The 19,660-nt window shown below is 44.5% G+C and overlaps 1 protein-coding gene across 1 annotated transcript in view; it reads right to left on the bottom strand.

The window, feature by feature from the left end:
- The window catches only part of HMCN1 (hemicentin 1), a 195,371-nt gene that overhangs the window by 111,850 nt on the left and 63,861 nt on the right, over positions 1-19,660 (bottom strand). The window contains exons 17-27 of the mRNA XM_069967438.1: positions 18,419-18,514; positions 17,004-17,131; positions 15,545-15,689; positions 13,829-13,941; positions 10,145-10,304; positions 7,828-7,996; positions 5,779-5,906; positions 4,855-5,115; positions 4,676-4,771; positions 3,113-3,307; positions 859-989 (exon numbers count right to left, since the gene is read on the bottom strand). Of these exons, the coding sequence (XP_069823539.1) occupies positions 859-989; positions 3,113-3,307; positions 4,676-4,771; positions 4,855-5,115; positions 5,779-5,906; positions 7,828-7,996; positions 10,145-10,304; positions 13,829-13,941; positions 15,545-15,689; positions 17,004-17,131; positions 18,419-18,514 (1,622 nt within the window). The remainder of the gene's footprint in view (positions 1-858; positions 990-3,112; positions 3,308-4,675; positions 4,772-4,854; positions 5,116-5,778; positions 5,907-7,827; positions 7,997-10,144; positions 10,305-13,828; positions 13,942-15,544; positions 15,690-17,003; positions 17,132-18,418; positions 18,515-19,660) is intronic.

A 19,660-nucleotide genomic window follows, 5' to 3' on the forward strand; every position in this document is an offset into this window, starting at 1 on the left:
CCCTTATGATCCTGAGCATAAAGATGCAGATGTCCCCACAATTTATGTAGTGCCTACTGCAACTTGCCCTCCTTTTAACTTCTATAGGACCGCTAAACATTTCTAAGTTTAGCATTGCGGCTACGGTGGCCATGCAGTTGTGGTAAGTAGGGAAGAGCACGACTCGCGTATGCTAGACTCAGAACGTTAAGCATTTGAACACTGGTGGCAGAAGAAGTTCGATCCAGCCCTACGGAGTCCTGAAAAACGTGGATACAGCCATAAACCATGGGTTATATCCATGTTTTCCGGAACTCTCTAGGGTTGCATCCAGCTTTGTCAGTCACTGGTATTCAAGTGCCGAATGTCCGACTCCAGCATATTTTAGTTGCGCTTATCTATAATGGTGACCACTCCACTAATTCCGGGTAAGATTGTGTCTCTGTTCTTGTGATGGATGAGGATCCCAGCAGTTGGACACCCAGAAAGTACCTTGTGGATAAGGGATAACAAGCTGAGATGGGAATATCCCTTTAAGATAGGCCATCAGTATTAGGTTGGTTGAGGTCAAGCTCTTGATCGGCTGTTTGAGGCGGTCATGCACACCTGGGTTAACACAGCGGTCTTTTCTTTGTTTCCTCAGGTAAGTACACCAGCACACATGATAGCAGCTATGCAGGGTATTGCAGCCCATTCCACCACCCCCTCACCAATCCGATACTGATAGCCCCGATTAAGTACAGTATAGGCCATCCCTATACATATCTGTATAACAACTTAAAAGACACCAGTTTAATTTTTTAATACAATTTACTGTATATGTTAATTATTGACTGATCAAAAATATCACAAATACCGTCCCAATAAAGTTCCATATACCTGGGTGGTTCCATTGTACCATGTGATGAGCGGTGGCGGGCTACCGGTAGCATCACAATATAGGCTGACCTCATGGTTTAACAGAACGGAGATATTTGTCAGTCTCTCCTTGTCTTTAATCACCGGGGGATCTGTAAATGAGTGTTGATATAATGATATAAGAACAGTGTTGATATAAGAACAGAAAAGGAGATTCTTCAATGGATTAAATATGTGCAAATTTGCAAAAAGGAAGCGCATGTTTACACTGGGATACTGTATAACCACTGTGTCCTGTAAACTATTACTTCCATGTGTGACAATGATTCACCGCTATGTTCTGCAGCATCTGCATTCAATTAAAAACTTGGCGGACGTCGGTTGTTTAATGAGGACTTGGGAAGTAAGTAAGGACGGAGATGAAAGCCAATAATAAGTAATGTGCTAAATGCTAGAACACAATCCCCGTGGTAAGGTGAGCTCCGGGCAGCTCGGCCATTAGAGGACACTTTGTCCGTCAATTACAGTAGTGTAACAGTACATTTTCTGTTGCTATGGTGATAGACAATCTCATTTATAAACCTCATTAAGCTGAATTGTGTTCTCAGGCGAATTGTAATTAAAGCTTTTGGGACAGAGTCCCCCGGAACACGGCCTTTAGCCTCGATTGCCTCCATTCATGTCCAAGAGCAGATATGACCTTTAGAAAACATTGACCGACCAAGTCTCGTGTGTGAACCAGCTGGGAGATCACACATCAGGCAGATTAAAGGAATGTTCCATAACTCCCTATTACTTTTATGGGAGCCGTGGAAACACTGTCGCATAACACAGGGAGCTTGACTCTTTCCATAACCCTGGTTTACTCCTCAGTCATCTACCTTCTGGACATGGCAGCCAGGTAGAACAAGGTTAGGAGACCCACATTCTCTGTCTACCCCTCCTCCCCCCTCCCTTCTGAGACGCCTGATGTAAACAAGTCCCTGGCAGGCTTTATCTGCAACACTGTAGATTCTTTGTAATGCTGGGAGGGTAAGTCACAGTGAGTTCATCAGCAACTTCACCTCAGCATTACAAAGAAGCTACAATGTTGCAGATACAGCCTGCCAGGGACTTGTTTACATCAGCCGTCTCAGAAGGGAGGGGGAAGGAGGGGGAGACAGAGAGAGAGGCTCACACACAGATTTTTATGTCTTCAGCAGAAAGCAGCAGCTCAGAACTGGGTGAAGGAGACTGAATATATAATAACAAGTGTGGAAGGAATTGTTAGTTTCACCATGGGCAGCAACATATCAAAAGTTATGTTTGAGTGGAATACCCCTTTAAACAAACCGCACTAAAACCAGGCATTTCGCTGTTTTAGTGCGGTTTAGCAAGTTCACTAATCAATACCTACCTGTCCATGCTGCCCCAGTAAACCCAGCTAACCACAGCTGCGTCCCATTCAGCCAATCACTGGCCATAGCGCTGTCCTGTCTCAGTCAGTTACTGGCTGAGCGGAATGTAGACGGCTGTGATCGGCAGGGGACACAAGAAACCTGTAGGAGGACACTGGGAGAGCATGAACAGGTGCACATACCCTTTTTTTTTTTGTTTGTTTTCTTTGTATATTGAATTATGTGACTGCCATCTTGGATCGGATTTGATGCACACTTTGCCATACCGAACCAAACATTTTGCAAAATTCGTACATATCTTGTTTAGTGAAGTTCAATTCGCTCATCTATACTGTTTATCTATGGACAGTTACAAAATTGGAGGTTCTTCAATCCCCTCAATCCTATCTCATTCCTCACCCCTATCCAATATATAGACCTGTATTGACAGACTTGTATTGTAAGCTTTTCTCTCAGGTGCTAGTCTGTCTACAAAAGACAGGACTTTAACTAAATATATTACAAAGGATCTTTGATTAAAGCAAAGTTTTTTTTAAACAGTGGGGGAGATTTATCAAACATGGTGTAAAGTGAAACTGGCTTAGTTGCCCCTAGCAACCAATCAGATTCCACTTTTCATTTTCCAAAGAGTCTGTGAGGAATGAAAGGTGGAATCTGATTGGTTGCTAGGGGCAACTGAGCCAGTTTCACTTTACACCATGTTTGATAAATCTCCCCAAGTGACTCTAAGACCTTTTATTGAGTCTACAATTGCAAGCTGGATAGGTAATACTATAAGATGCTTATACAAAGTACCTCAATAATCTAAGAAAGTCATAGATTTACAATACAAAAAGTACTTCTGTAAACACCGAAAGTAAAAGAAATAAGAATACTACCATGGACTTTCAGGTTGTATTTCTTCTCCGTCAGCCCCGCTTCATTGGTTGCCACACACTTGTACTCTCCATTGTCATATGGTGTCAAGGAATTGATGACGAGCAGGGTCCCATCTCTCGTAATGTTAACGCCAGGTTCTGTCCCTGTTAATTCCTTGTTATTGCGTAACCATTTGATAGCTGGTTTCGGTGTACCTTATTAAAGTAATATAGAAAATATAATGAAATAGAACAATAATATACAGAATGTAAGCTAGTACTGGTTTGTTTTAACCTACACTTAAAGGGGTATTCCTTATCCCCTATACACAGGATGGAAATAAGAGGGAAGCATCCAACGTGATCTCCAAAATGGGGCCCGAGTGTTTATTGTGAATAGAGCGACGAGTCGTGTGAACACTTTGCTGCTCCATTCATTCTCTATGGGAGCTGCTGAAGGTAACCAAATGTAGTATTCAGGTATTTTTGGCAACTCTATAGACAAAGAATGTAATCGAAGGTACATGCGCGACCCAATGCTTTATTCATGACAAATAACAGGGGCTCGTTTTGGAGATCACTAGGGTCTCAGCAATTGGACCACCCAGTGTTCTGACACGTGTTGCTTATACTGTTATGTTAATCTGGAATATAACCCTTTAAAGAGTCTCGGTCATATGTCTTAGAGACTAGTGTTTGAAAAGTCCCCTCAATACTACTTAAGACCCCCACTTAGTGCTGAAACCCCCACTGACCATAAGTGAGTTGGGGAGAAAACTGCTTAAAGGGGACTTCCAGTGAGTGTGTGGGGGGGTGGGATTCATTAGGGGCAGGGGGAAATAAAAAAAGTTATAGTCATTTGTCCCGTCGCCTGTGCAGAGCCATGTCCCGCTCCTGGACCCCACCGGCTGTCTTCTGATGACGGGGTCTTTTCCCTCCGGCTACATTAAGACCCAGCGGATAGATGCCCTGCTGGGCTAGTCAGTGACTGGGACAGGACACCTCTGCAGTCACTGATTGGCTGAGCGGGCTAAATCCCACCAGTCTTTGACGTCAAGTCCAGGTCGTGATGTACCCAGAACCCAAGAGAAGATGACAGTTGGCTCTGGGAGCGGTAAGCAGATTGGCATCCCCCCCCACACACACACACACCCCGTGCCCCTAATCAATTTATGACATACACACATACACCCTTCTCCACACTATTTAAATATCAGGTTGTCTGGAAAACATGGATACAGCCAATGACTATATCCATGATTTCCACATAGCCTTAGGGCTTTATCCAACTTCAGCAGCCACCGCTAATCAAATGCCGAAAGTTCCGGTTGGGGTCGAGCATGCTCCAGGTTCGCTCATCTCTACTAGGATGCCATTAAATAAAAAATTTTACCTTAAATAGTTTAAAGTGTTAATCCTATTTCAAAAGGGTTTCTGAGATTGTAAATGTGTTGCCAGGCAAGGAAGGACTATTACCAGGAAGGAAAAGACTTCAACTACATTAGGAATTTCAATCATGCAAATATTATCAACAGAAAAATCCCATAAATAATGGAATGATAATTGATATCAAGTGATTTGTACCTTTTACTGGACAGGGAAATGCAACCAATTGGTTGGCGACTCTTTCTTGGTTTGTTTTGTCATAAGGAGGTTCCAGCATGGATAAAGTAGGAGGCGCTGCAATAGAATATGGAGAGTCAACTTGTCATCTACAAAAACCCAAACAGTAAGTATTCTTGTATTCTGATAATCATTGTTACCTCGGATCTCCACCGTCACGTTGGCCTCGTCTTGGCCAATGACGTTACTGGCAATGCAGGTATATAGTCCTGTATCTGACAGTTCTGCGCTCTCCACTCTGAAGGAGGTGTCCTTTAGTCCTTCATTCAGTTCTAAGAGTCGTCCATCCTTTAACCAGGTTGTTTTGGGTAGTGGTATGCCATTGCTGGCGCAGGTAATCTCAAAGCCTTGATGAACATTGACTCTTATGACTTTAGGGCCTCGGTGGATTTTTGGTGGCACTTAGGAATAAAGCATAAAATCAGCTGAATACAGGACTTCTTAGGAGACCACAAATGTCAGTCCTATCTACCTATCTATCTATCTATCTATCTATCCTGCATCATCTATCTATCATGCAGCCCGAACCAAGAATCATCGGGCGGTCCCTGGCAACTCCATCAGCCTTGATAGATACATCTCAACTACAGACGGCCCAGCTGGAGTATGCTTGAGTCTGATCATTTGCCATTTGAATACAGGTGGCTGAGGAAGTTGGATGCAGCCCTAGGAGTCCTGGAAAACATGAATCCAGCCTATGGCTGCATCCATGTTTTCAAGGACTCCCTATGGTTGCATCCAACTTCTTCAGCCATGTTTTTTTAAATACTGAACGATCTAACTCAAGTGTGAACCCAGCCTAAGCCTAAAGGTAAGCTGACACCTTCTGTTCTGTCTTTGATGATAAGGAGGAGGATACTGGAAAGGGATCTGTTCTGAATTACAGTGAAGGGTGATACCAGTGGATAGAGAAAACAATAGATGAAACTCACAGCTCAGCCTCCCCCTTCCTGTGGAATCACCTTTGCGAAGGTCATAGAGCATGCCCAGACACATTTATAGTGATCGATGTTTTGTTTTCCTCACTTATATACTTAATATTAAAGAGCTGACCCCGTTCTTACCATAAACATTGAGCTTTACAGACTGTGTGACATTTCCCGCTATATTGGTAGCCACACATGTATACATCCCTGTGTCTGTGACTCTAGTGTCAAATATCTTCATTGAACCTGATGGAAGAATATTGTGTCTGCAAATGAATAGAAATAAAACATTGAACGGCCAAAGTGGAAATCCATTTATTAGTTGTACATTAAAAATATGATCCGCGATTTACAATAAACCTTTATGTACAGAAAAGCTTAGTATTTTTGGATTTTATGCTCATACAATATTATTTGGACTTCTTACACATAGATCTTGTAGCTTACTTGTGAGTATGTTTGGTTTGTTTTAGGCTATGCTCACTCAATGTCTTTTTAGGCCAAATAACAGCCATTGGAGGAGATTTATTAAACATGGTGTAATGTTAAACTGGCTCAGTTGCCCCTAGCAACCAATCAGATTCCACCTTTCATTTTCCAAAGAGTCTGTAAGGAATGAAAAGTGGAATCTGATTGGTTGCTAGGGGCAACATAGCCAGTTTTACTTTACACCATGTTTGATAAATCATTTTTTTAAAGGACAACTGTATATAATTATCATGATTATTTTTAACGGCCATCATTATAAAAAAAGGCCTGTGTATGAACATAACCTTATACTGGTATACATGTTATTAGAGGGACTGAAAAGCATAGTAAGCCAAAAGTAGTCACGGGTACCCAGTGCTTGGTCTACTAAAATCATATGGCCATGCGCGGTGTGCTCCGTTAATTCCGCGGCACATTTCGGCATGGCTGTTGTAATTCCTGGATGAACCTGCACTGATCAGCTAGTTATGCTCTATCCTATTGATTAGAGATGAGCGAATCACTCATCTAAACGAAGTGAAGTGCTTCATTTGATAAGCACTCCACTCATCAAACTGCTGGCCTTTTAGCGGTGCCAAGGAAAATCTGGATCCAATCCTGGGAAACTGGGAGACGTTTTCCATAATTGGATCCAGCTTTTCCGGGCATCCTGGGAGAAGCAGCAGGGAGCGGAGCAGCGTTGAAAGGCCGGTGGCTTGATGAGCGGAGCGCTGATCAAATGAAGCACTTCTTTACTATTGATGAATTTAATTGGGGGATAACCCCTTCAATCACCTCAACTGTGTTCAGTTGGGGGTGCAAACACACATACATACAGTATATATATTAACATGCGCAGCTGCATAAAGACCCTGTAGACAAGTGGTCCATTTCTACCTTAAAATGAATGTACCAATTTAGGTAGTAAGAAAAAATTTTCTCCACCAGTGCGGAGATCCCGGTGGCACAGTTCAAATTTCAAAATGCCACTGGGTCGCCATGATTGGCGCCAGTTTCTTCATTTGCATCGGCCCCCTCTATGCCTGGCGCCCCCCGTGTAATGATATACCCATCCCTCTGTGACGTGGCCAGATAGGATTCTAATGAAGGCGCGTCACTGAGGGTAGGAGATATCATTAAAAGGGGGACGGGCCTGCCTCCACTGCATAAAGTGTGCCGCTTCACATAAAGAAACCAGTGGCGATCCGGGGAACTGGACAGCATTTGGATAAATGAACTGTGACACCAGGATCTCTACCTCGGTGTCAACCAGGTGCTAAAAAAAATTCTGACTATCTGAACTCGTAAATTCGGTTTAAAAAAAAAATTAATCTGCTATATTTTCTGCAAAGAGTTGTAATTCTATGAGTCATTATAGGTAAATTGGAAAACTGGGGAGAAATTTTTTGAAGAGTCTTAATGGAGGAGCATTAGAAAGGAAGGGGCTCATTCTGTTTCCCTTGTCTTCCACTGAGTACTACCTATAGATAGACATCATGCAGTTATGTCTTTATACAAACAGACATTATGGTCGTTACCCAAAGATGCACATAATTTATTGGCGTGTTCCCCAACTTGTGGTCCAATCCCTCAGCATGTCCTAAAGCCAAAGACCGAAAGCTGTAAGGTTGTACCAAGAGGTGTAGTTTTTGGAATAGCTGGAGGGCCACATGTTGGGGAACACTGATGTTTTGAAAAAGAGAAAAGAGGTTACTGTACCTGGGAGAAAAAGGTGAGATGAGCTGCGTCTCCTTTGCCCATGTAATGAACGGTGGGGGAACACTTACTACCTCACATGGAAGTATCACATTGTCACCTACTTTTACAGAGATCTCAGTTTGACTTTTGGAATGTCCTGTTATATCTGGATTCACAATTCGAGGTTTTACTAAAAAAAAAAAAGAGAAAACAGATGGGTCAAGTAGGATATCATAAAAATTTTAGAAAAATTAAACTGTGTCCAAAATGCTAAAAAGTACAAAACAAAATAAAATTCTATATTTTTCTTTTCAGAGTAAAAAGTTATGTTTATCTCAAAATAACATCACTGAAAAAGTCAACTCATTCCCTGAAAAACAAGACCTCACAAAGCTCTGTTGATGGAAAAGTTGCTCTCAATAGGGAGGCACAAAAACAAAAGAATTTTTTTTTTTTTTTTTTTTTTTTTGCAAAAGTAGTAAAGTATAGAAGAAAATTATATAAATTTGGGGTTTTTTTGTTCATACTGACTTGTAGAATTAAAAGAGTAAAAAAAAAAAAAAAAAACCTTGTGAAATCTACTCCAAAATTGGCCTGTAAAAATACAACATGAATGGGTTCTGATTAGGGATGGTCCGAACCTGCTTTAGTTCGGGTTTGTACAAACCCGAACTCTTGGAAATGATTCCCGCTGTCTGCCCACTCCGTGGAGAGGGTGGATACAGCAGGAGGACCGCCTGGAAAACTGGGATACAGCCATAACCTGTATCCCAGTTTTCCAGGCGGTCCTCCCGCTGTATCCACCCGCTGCACGGAGCGGCCAGACAGCGGGAATCTGATGCCGAGCGTTCGGGTTCATACGAACCTGAACCTCAGCAGGTTCGGACCATCCCTAGTTCTGATATGGCTACGCCAACAAATAAGAAACAAGAAAGATGCTACATGCTCAAGACCCAAAATTGCTGCCTCCCTAGGGGCTTAACAATGCAGTGCACAATTCGATATATTCCTATTTATTACTCTTTCCATGTCTACAAGTTACAGTCCAGTAAATGGAGCAGACAATGGCGTGACAAAGTTGTCTTGTGGTTTCCTTTTTTAAAGTCTTTGTAGAGAACCTCAGACTATGGATAAAAGCAGATTTGCAGTCTTTATTTTTATTGCATACCGCAGAGCCTGCGGCTGGAGACTGCGGAGGAGAAGAGGAGGTGTCAGCATGTGGCTTCCTCACTAAGTATATTACAGAGCTATCTCCACCTCTTTCCTCTGGTCAGTTACACACAAACATAACACATAACATCTGCGTCCCTTAGGGCCCTTTAATACGGGACGATTATAGTGCGAATTATCACTATATTGTTTGAAGTTTGCAATCGTTTATCATTAATCGTTAAAAATTGCTTTGTATAATAGGACTATAATGACTGAACTGAAGGCATTACAGCAGGGGCGTAACTAGAAATGGCTGGGCCCCATAGCAAAGGTTTAATTGCCCCCCTCCTGACTGATCACAAACCCGTCAAGCTTAGTCATAACCTTTAACATTTAACAGTTAAAGGGACCTTTGCAGCACCCTGAAGGCCCGCTCAGCCACCTGGTGCTGCAAATGATGATGGCTCAGGGGGCCCATTGTATTGCAAGGGCAGACCATAGGGCCCCCTGATTTGGCGGGCCCCGTAGCAGTCGCTATGGCTACTACAGTGGTAGTTACGCCCCTGCATCACAGAGATCATTGATATTCGGTGTGCATTATGGCTGCAATGTCTCCAATGACCCAAGCTAAATCTTAAAGGGAACCTTTACCTTTTTTAAAATGAAGCAGCTGGCAGTGCGTTTTATTAACCATTAAACTTTGCTGCTATTTTGTGCTGTATGTAAATGCAGTCACACAGCAGCTCAAAAGCATTCATCAATCCCCTACTGCAAGCACGCCTTCTGCCTATCGATTGACATCTCTGCCTGCAGTGACATCATCTGCCAATCATCAGGCAGGAGGCGTGCTTGCAGCAGGAGTAATCATACTGCTATGATGACTCTAGGAAGTTCATTTACATACAACACAGGCAGCAAACAAAGTTTAATATTTAAAAACAGATACTCAGACACACATCCCACATATGTATAGAAAGGGTATAAAATGACCTATATCATACTATCAGTAACTTCACTTTGAAAAAAAACTGTTGACTGGTTCCCTTTAAGGATCTATGATGCTGTTATATGGAGAAGTTAGGCTACATCTGATGTCACAGCAAGAAGGGCAGAAGAATAACTGAGAATAGTTTATAGGGACAGTAACATTGCATACAGTGCATGGTAATAACTATGTACAGCGTACCATAAACTGTAAGCTGGACTTTACGGGCTGCATAACCTGCAGCATTTACTGCAGAGCACAGATATTCTGCGGAGTCCTCTCCTCCCGGAGCTGCCAAGTACAAACTTCCATCTGCTTCAAGGGTGACTGAAACATTGTTCGGAATAATCGTCTCTCCCTTCTAGAAAAAAAGAACAAAAAGAGCGAAGAATGAAAATAATGGAATACAAGTAAACGTTAGTGCAGTGATGAACCAGTCATTGTTTTCTTCTTTATATTTTTACTTCTCTAAATTCACACACATGGGAAATGCTGTAGATTTTAGTGACTAACAAACAGTTAATTGTGGACCTGACCCGACAGTCACATTAACATGAAAAAAAAAAAATAATAATTTTAGTTTTTGAAGGTCGGAAATAAATATAGTTTGAGCATAATTTGGTAAGATACTCCTCTAGAATACTCTGCCCAAGCTTAAGGAGAAACTATCAACATGTTTGAGGCATCTAACCTTACCTCCATCCTCAGCACCATTTCCATGCTACTAGAGTTTAATCTTTATGTTAATTAGGTGCCTTGGTGCACTGGGGGCGGGACTACAGCCTCCATCCGGCCAGCCCCTTCTAATGAATGTCAGCAAAGCTGGCCGGCCCGGGGTGAGCCGGATTGGTGCTCTTGGGCTGGTAGCCCCACCCCTAGTGCACCAAAACTCCTAATTGGCATAAAGATTAAACTCCTAATAGCATGGAAACAGCACTAAGGATAAAGGGAATAAACTTAAAGGGGTATTCCGCCCAAAATAATTTTTGCATTAATACGTTGCCCACCCGTAGCTTTCCATCTTTCCAATATAAAGTTATTACGGATTCTGCACAGTTTTGCTGTTATCCAGCTGCATTCACCTCCACGGATTGCATAGAATGCTCAGACCTCAGTCCACACCGACACGCTCCCTGCTCCTGGCCCCCACCCTCCGAGACGGCATCACGTGTCCTCAGTCCCAGCACAGTGAAGTGACTGAGAACACTGATGTGATGGCTGCTGTTAGAGAGGGAGACGGTGATCAGCGCAGATGTGACTGCATCCCTCTCTAACAGCAGCCACCCGGTCACCCCCAGCCCAGAGCTCACCCCGTGTCCAGAGCCTCCCGGCGCACCGTCCAGCACTCACCCGCAGTATAGCCTCCGCACTCACCCGCAGCACACAGCCCCCCAGCCCACAACCAACCGCCCCCCCATCACCCGTCGCATCCCTCACTCACCCAAGGCATAGCCGCTGCACTCACCCGCCCCCCCCCGCGGCAAGCTCCGCCCCCGCAGCAAGCTCCGCCCCCCAATTGTCCGCGGCTCTGCTACACTGCCCCAACTCAGCTCTGCTACGTCGTCCCTCCCCAACTCAGCTCTGCTACGCCGTCCCTCCCCAACTCAGCTCTGCTACGCTGTCCCCCCAATTCAGCTCTGCTACGCCGTCCCCAACTCAGCTCTGCTACGCCGCCCCCCCCAACTCAGCTCTGCTACGCAGTCCCCCCAACTCAGCTCTGCTACGCCGCCCCCCCAACTCAGCTCTGCTACGCCGTCATCCCCAACTCAGCTCTGCTACGCCGTCCCACCCAACTCAGCTCTGCTACGCCGTCCCCCCAACTCAGCTCTGCTACGCCGTCCCACCCAACTCAGCTCTGCTACGCCGTCACCGCCAACTCAGCTCTGCTACGCCGTCACCGCCAACTCAGCTCTGCTACGCCGTCCCCCCCAACTCAGCTCTGCTACGCCGCCCCCCCCAACTCAGCTCTGCTACGCAGTCCCCCCAACTCAGCTCTGCTACGCCGTCCCCCCCAACTCAGCTCTGCTACGCCGTCATCCCCAACTCAGCTCTGCTACGCCGTCCCACCCAACTCAGCTCTGCTACGCCGTCCCCCCAACTCAGCTCTGCTACGCCGTCCCACCCAACTCAGCTCTGCTACGCCGTCACCGCCAACTCAGCTCTGCTACGCCGTCACCGCCAACTCAGCTCTGCTACGCCGTCACCGCCAACTCAGCTCTGCTACGCCGTCACCGCCAACTCAGCTCTGCTACGCCGTCACCGCCAACTCAGCTCTGCTACACCGTCACCGCCAACTCAGCTCTCCTACGCCGTCACCGCCAACTCAGCTCTGCTACGCCATCACCGCCAACTCAGCTCTGCTATGCCGTCACCCCCAAGTCAGCTCTGCTACGCCGTCACCCCCAACTCAGCTCTGCTACGCCGTTTCCCCCAAGTCAGCTCTCCTACGCCGTCACCCCCAACTCAGCTCTGCTACGCCGTCATCCCCAACTCAGCTCTGCTACAACGTCCCCCCAACTCAGCTCTGCTACACCGTCCCCCCAACTCAGTTCTGCTACACTGTCATCCCCAACTCAGCTCTGCTACAACGTCTCTTCCAACTCAGCTTTGCTACACCGACACCGCCATCTCAGCTCTGCTACACCGTCATCATCTCCTTCATTGTCTTAGCTCTGCTACTTCACCATGATCAGGCAGAAGCATTGCATGATGGGAAATGTAGTTTCCTATCTTGGATATAGATCGGCTTTAGAAAAACTTGTAACTCAGGAACGGCAGCAGCTAGAAAGATGGGAGACGGCTCAAAATACTCAGGGGGACTTGGTGAGTAAAGGCCCTATTCCACGGAACGATTATCGTTCGTATTCGGCCGATATCGGCCGCTACGGACGATAATCGCCCCGTGGAATAGAGTGCAACGATCAGCCGACATCGTTCATGTCGGCTGATCGTTGCAGTCGCTTGTTTTTCAACATGTTGAAAAACAAGCGACTGATATAGCAGCGATCTGCTGCCGTCGCTCCGTTGAATAGGAGCGTCGGCAGCAGGCGCTGCTATATCCTATGGGCTGCCCGGACGATCTAGCGATCACCCGGGCAGCCCCCCCGCAGCTCCCCGCCGCCCCTCCCACACTCACCCGCTCGCTGACGCTGCGTCGAATAGCGGCGGCAGCGAGCGGGGAACAAGGAGCAAACGAGCGCTGAGAGCGCTCGTTTGCTCCTCTGACGACCAGTTAGGGCCCTATTCCACCGGACGATTATCGTTTGCATAATCATTACCGATTAACGATCTCAAACGACCGCTATTGCGAAAGACCTGAAAACTTTCACTCATTTCCATGGAACGATAATCGTTACTTATGATCGTAATTGCGATAGTTTTTCTTCGCTATTTATTCGCTATTGCGTTCGTATCTATTGCGAACGACCGAACGATGCCTTATTCAATGCGAACGATTTGCAAACGTTTTGCGAACGAGCAACGATAAAAATAGGTCCAGGTCTTATATAGCGATCAACGATTTCTCGTTCGGTCGTTAATCGTTAACTGCATTTCAACCGAACGATTTAACGATAATCTGAACGATAATCGTCCGGTGGAATAGGGCCCTACACAACACCCAATATCTACCAGGTCCGACAATTGTCCCGGCAGGGATGCAGCAGCTTCTGTCCTTACCCGATCAGGTGGAGAAGAGGTTATGTACAAAATCTCTATGTAAGGAAATCCTCCAAGTGGCAGGAAAATGCTAGGACTGAGTCTGGAAGCGAGAGAGTCCTGGGCCTCATAGTAATCTTGTGGTTTGACTCTTTACCAATAATATCTATACAAGTTATAAAGCACAAATGAAGGTGGATGATGACAAATTTACGGCACTCCAGTTACCTTTCTCCAAATTATAGAGGGTTTAGGGACTCCGCTGGCTTTACACGGCAGTGAGATTGCATTTCCTTCTATTGTGCTGAAAATCTGCGGCCCATGCTGAATGATTGGGCTGACTAGAGGGAAGAAAGTCAACTATTACTTGTGTCCGACGTTGGTCACTGACCATGAAAATATTCTTAAAGTGACAGTACCACCAGGCCCAGGCTGAAGCACTGGAGGCGGGCCGACCCACCCTTAGTGGGAGGAAACCCCAGCCCCTCCTTGACGTGACTCCATTAGAATCAATGGAACCCTATCATAGAGGGGCTGGGGTTTCCTCCCACTAAGGGTGGGTCGGCCGCCTCCAGTGCTTCAGCCTGGGCCTGGTGGTACAGTCACTTTAATGGTATAACATATATTTTTTTTAGGCAGGTGATTTTATTATATTTTATACTCGCAGATGGAGTCAGGTTATTAGTTACAAATAATACTGAGTTTAGTATTTTTAGTATCTCTATAAGATATCAAGAAAATAACAGTTGATCACAGGGTATAGTTAATACTTAATATTAGAGTTTATTATAGTTTTATAATTGATTTACAGATATAATTCTATTGTTGTAATACTAATAATAATAATAAGGCTATGTTCACACAGTGTAAAAGTACGGCCGCTGTTGCCATCGGCAACAATAGGCATACTTTGTACGTAAAGATACGTTGCATGTTCTTCTATGGGATCGCGGCCGGAGCATATACACATCGTATACGATCCGGCCGGGATCCCAAGCGGCGCAGCAGACAACTGACATGTCATTCATTGTATAGCGGCCGTAGAAAACCCTGTCAGTGCACACTGTGGAGCGTGCGACTGCGGCCGCTTGCTTCACAGTGTGCTATGGGAAGTTCTGATGCAGGCGTGTGCCGATGCGCCCGCATCAGAACTCTACGGCCATGAACATGGCCTAATAATAATAATAATAATAATAATAATATTTGTTTATTTTTTTAGTTACAGGGGTACTCCACTGATCCCAGAAAGTTATATAGATTTGTAAATTACATAAATAAGTAAAAAAATTAATCTTCCAGTACTTATCAGCTGCTGTATGTCCTGCAGGATGTGGTGTATTCTATCCAGTCTGACACAGTGCTCTCTGCTGCCACCTCTGTCCATGTCAGGAACTGTCCAGAGCAATAGCAAATCCCCATAGAAAACCTCTCCTGCTCTGGACAGTTCCTGACATGGACAGAGGTGGCAGAAGAGAGCACTGTGTCAGACTGGAAAGAATACACCACTTCCTGCAGGGCATACAACAGCTGATAAGTACTGGAATACTGGAGATTTTTTAAAAAAATAAAAAGTCTATATAACTTTCTGACACCGGTTGATTTAAAAACAATTTTATATCTAAAATAATAAAGTTTAATATTTTATCAAGGCAAAGTTATACATATCTGAAGTAAACAAGAGGTGTTCTATTGCATGCGATTGGCCAATATAAGTCAAAACCCACAGTACTGAAAAGATTAATGAACATCACATAGTAGTGCATATTCTGTATATATGTGTTTTTATCACATATGCAGAAGGCAATAGGAATGATACTCTTTTACCGATCATATAGCGGAAGCCTGTTGGAACACCTTATCTTTTGATATAAAGTAATTGCACCATAGTTTGTCACATGGCTGACACCCGCTCTCCAGTAGACACAGTATATACCATCCTCTCACCATATACATTGACGGTTGTTAATCTTTTACTTGTTCCAGCAACATTAGTGGCTATACATGTATATTCCCCATCATCCTTTAAGTGAACACTCTCCAGGTGAAGACTCCCATCTGTCCGGACACTAACGTAAGGGTTTGAAATCACCTAAAGAACATAAATATATTAGAACATGTATCTGTATATACTGGTGTATACATTATACAGACACTACACACACAATAACTATGTGTATGTCCATAAATGACTGCATCATGTTAAGCTGAGTTCACTTTGTCCTTCATTTGAAGCTATTAAAGGGGTACTCCGCCAAAAATCTTTTTCTTTCAAATCAACTGGTTTCAAAAAGTTATATAGATTTGTATTTTACTTCTTTTTTAAAAATCTCAAGAAATGGTGTATTCTTTCCAGTCTGCCACCTCTGTCCATGTCAGGAACTGGAGATTTGCTGCTTCTCAGGTCAGTTCCTGGCATGGGCAGAGGTGGCAGCAGAGAGCACTGTGTCAGACTTGAAAGAATACATCACTTACTGCAGGACATGCAGCAGCTGATAAGTACTGGAAGACTGGAGATTTTTAAATAGAAGTTAATTACAAATCTATATAACTTTCTGACACAAGTTGATTTGAAAGAATTTTTTTTTCTGGATAATCCCTTTAAATCAGGACTCTCCCAAAGTACTCCTCCAATAAAAAGGCTATAAAGTATCCTTCTATATAGACATGCATTGGGATACATTGTCTGTTCCCGGATGGGAAGCTCTGGTACTGTGGAGCTTCAGTCTTACTGCCTATGGGGACACTGATGTCACTGGTGCTTTCCTAGGTATCCAGTAAATGGATGCCTATGACAGATGCCGTATGTGGCATCTTTCCCCCATAGACTTATATGGTATCCACTTATACAAATAACAGTCTACTATGCTACTCCAATCTTCAATATTTGTGGTGTGCTAACATGTACCCAACAAATATAGGCAAAAAAAACCACTCAGTCTGGTAATGGAAGCCAATGGATGTGTATGGCACAAATGCAATGTGAACCTGGCCTAACTCAGTGCCTGTACTGCCGGAGTACGACTAATGGCCTATATTGATATATTAGCACTTGTCAATCCCAGAGGTCTCATAAGTGATATGATTACTGGGTAACACTAATTGAAAAAACGGTTAAAAAAATGGAAATCAATAGAAAAATTGATTAAAACGGTTTTCCCATTCCCTTTTTTTCTATTAAACGGTGAGCAAAAACGCAGTGTGAACCCAGCCTTATACTCTACTCATCTTTCAGTATAATATAAGTCGTTGTCATTTTAGTTGATTATTGTTAGTTTAGTTTACATAGTTGTTTCTACAGCTGTTACATTTGTTGCTCTTCTCCTTTGCATGCAACAAGAATATCTTTATGTCTAACGTATACAATGCAATGGATCCCAGCACTGGTATAACGCCAGGGACTTACCACTACGTCGTTTTTAAGCCACTGTCTGACCGGAAGTGGATTTCCCGCTAAGAGCACACAAGGCAGGGTGATCTGGTTCCCTTCTATAACATTCACCATGTGAGGACTCTCTCCGATTACAGGAGTCACTAAAATGTATAGTACATAAAACACAAACAGAGATAGGTGAGAAATACACAATGCTAGAAAATCCCCCTAGGGCCGGTTCTTAGTGCTTTTAAGTCAGACTTAGTGGCCAGCGCTCCCTCTAAGCTATGCACTCTGGAAAGAAAAGAGTTAAAGTAATATTCTGATGGGATCTATGAGCACAGTACAGCTACACCTGACCGTAGGATGTGGAATTCCTACTATTTCCACTAGTTTCTTCTATAATTTCCTGAATGCACAACTTTGAGGGAGTCAGTAACAAGATGTAAGAAACCAAAAAAAACACTGGACCTTTGTTTTATGGTTTTGCATATTTTTGCATACAGTGATGCCCTTTAAATAAGCAGAATCTGCTGGGGAGGGCTGAAAGTGGTAGAGTGTCAATCTTTCCTGAGGTCCTGACCTGTCCACGCTTTACACCAATGATGGGGAACCTTTAGCCCTCCAGCTGTTGCACACCTACAATTCCCATCATGTCTGGACAGCCAAAGCTAAAGCTTTGGCTGTCCAGGCATGATGGGAATTGTAGTTTTGTAACAACTAGAAGGCCAAAGGTTCCCCATCCCTGGTCTACACAGAAGGCTTATATACTTCACCATGTAATAGCACTGCAGGGAAAGTTACACTAACTGCTATGTCTCCTACACAAAACCCCCATGGGGATCCCAGCAGTGTCACACCAAATGATCAGTTATTTTTTGGTGGACGTTCTTGATTAAAAAGAGGATACCTACCTAAAGGTATAACAGATTGATACCCAATCCACTGGATAAGTCATCGATAACTAATCAACACCAGTTTTAAAAGTTAGTAGTAGAGATGACCTCAACTTGAGCATGAGCGGCTCCAACAAGCCAGAATTTTCGGCATTTGATTACAGACATCTGAAGAAGTAGGATGCAGCCGTAAAGAGTCCTGGAAAACATGGATACAGCCATAGGCCTATGTCTGCATTCATGTTTTCCAGCACTCGCCAACTTCCTCAGCCACCAGTAATCAAATTCCGAACTCTCGGGCACAGACGGACCCGTTCATCTCAAGTTATTAGTTGTTATAATAAACTTTTTATGAAATAGGTTATGATTTCCCTACATCTAAGAACAGGACTTCACATATACATTCAGATAGGCAAGAAACTACTTTTCCTGGTTCTATAGGGGGTGTCTCACCACAACCCCCTCTAAGACTGAAAAGGAGTCAGACAGAGATCACCCTCCGCCAGTCCATACAAGTTTACAGAAAAATAAAATAACTTCCCTCCAGCTCACCTAATCCCGTCAGTGTAACCGTAACCTGTGACTGAACTTTCCCAAAATGATTTTCAGCTTCGCAGACGTAGGCACCGTCATCTCCCACCCAGAGATCTAAAAGACATGAAAAAGTTATAAGGGTCAGGTCATTTCAGCTGGATGTTACTATGGACACATAAAGAAGCACTCCGTGAAAATATTTCTTCCCCCAGTGCTAAATCTTTTGGGGTGAATCGCAAAAAATCTCGGCACTCACCAGTAGAATTGCTTGTAATTTGTTAAGTGTCTAACACATAAGCAAAAACAAGACGAACTTCGTCTCAATGTCTTTTTCAACTAACAGTGGGCTGCACGGACATCGTTAATGATATATATACAGCCCTTGCTGCACGATTATCGAGCCGTGTTATAGGCTCAGTAAACGAGCCCCAATCTAGCAGATAGGCGCTCATTTACTATACGCATATGTCTGCATACCCCCTTTCAAAATCTGATGTCGATATGTTGACTGATACAGACCCCATTTACTTTTTGGTCGAACAGCCGTAACCCTTACTTCAGGCCGTGGGCACAGCCTTCTGCCCATTGCGGCCAGTGGCGGTCTTTGGCACCAAGCACCCCAAGCGATCGCTTGGGGCCCCCAACATCCAGGGGGGCCCCCACGCCCCGCTCTTGTGCTTAAGACCGCTGGACAGGGCCACTGCCCCGCTTGCTGCTGCAATTTGAAATGTAACTATGAGCACTCGCAATGAGCGCTCATTGTTACATACAGCAGCAGCACTGACAGGGCGGGAGCCATTGGCTCCCTTCCTGTCAGTCACTCTTGTGGCCGCAGAAAGTGTTTTCCCTGTGGTCACAAGTGGCCGTTTTGTCCTTGTGGTGCCGGCGCTCCATTGACATCACTGGAGCATCGGCGCCAGGACAAGGGGAGTCCGGCCTCTTGTGATTGCAGGGAAAACCCTTCCTGCGGCCACAAGAGTGAAGAGAAGAGTATACGGCCGGCAGGGCCGGTTTTAGACAAAATGTGGCCCTGGGCAAAGTTGAAGGTGGGGCCCCAAATGCTAAAACATTGTAGCAGCAATTTAAGGTCCCGATACTTTTTTGTCAGCGGTTGGCGCGCTGCTCGAGGTGGGGTGATCTTCTGTGACCTTAAATAAGACCCCTCTGTGCCCCATATAGTAGGCAGGTCCCTATGTGCCTCCATAGTACATATAGTGGGTATCCCTCTGTAGGTAATTCTTCTGGTAGTTACCTCCACCA

This window comes from Dendropsophus ebraccatus, chromosome 4 (assembly GCF_027789765.1).
Source record: "Dendropsophus ebraccatus isolate aDenEbr1 chromosome 4, aDenEbr1.pat, whole genome shotgun sequence".
Taxonomy (NCBI): domain Eukaryota; kingdom Metazoa; phylum Chordata; class Amphibia; order Anura; family Hylidae; genus Dendropsophus; species Dendropsophus ebraccatus.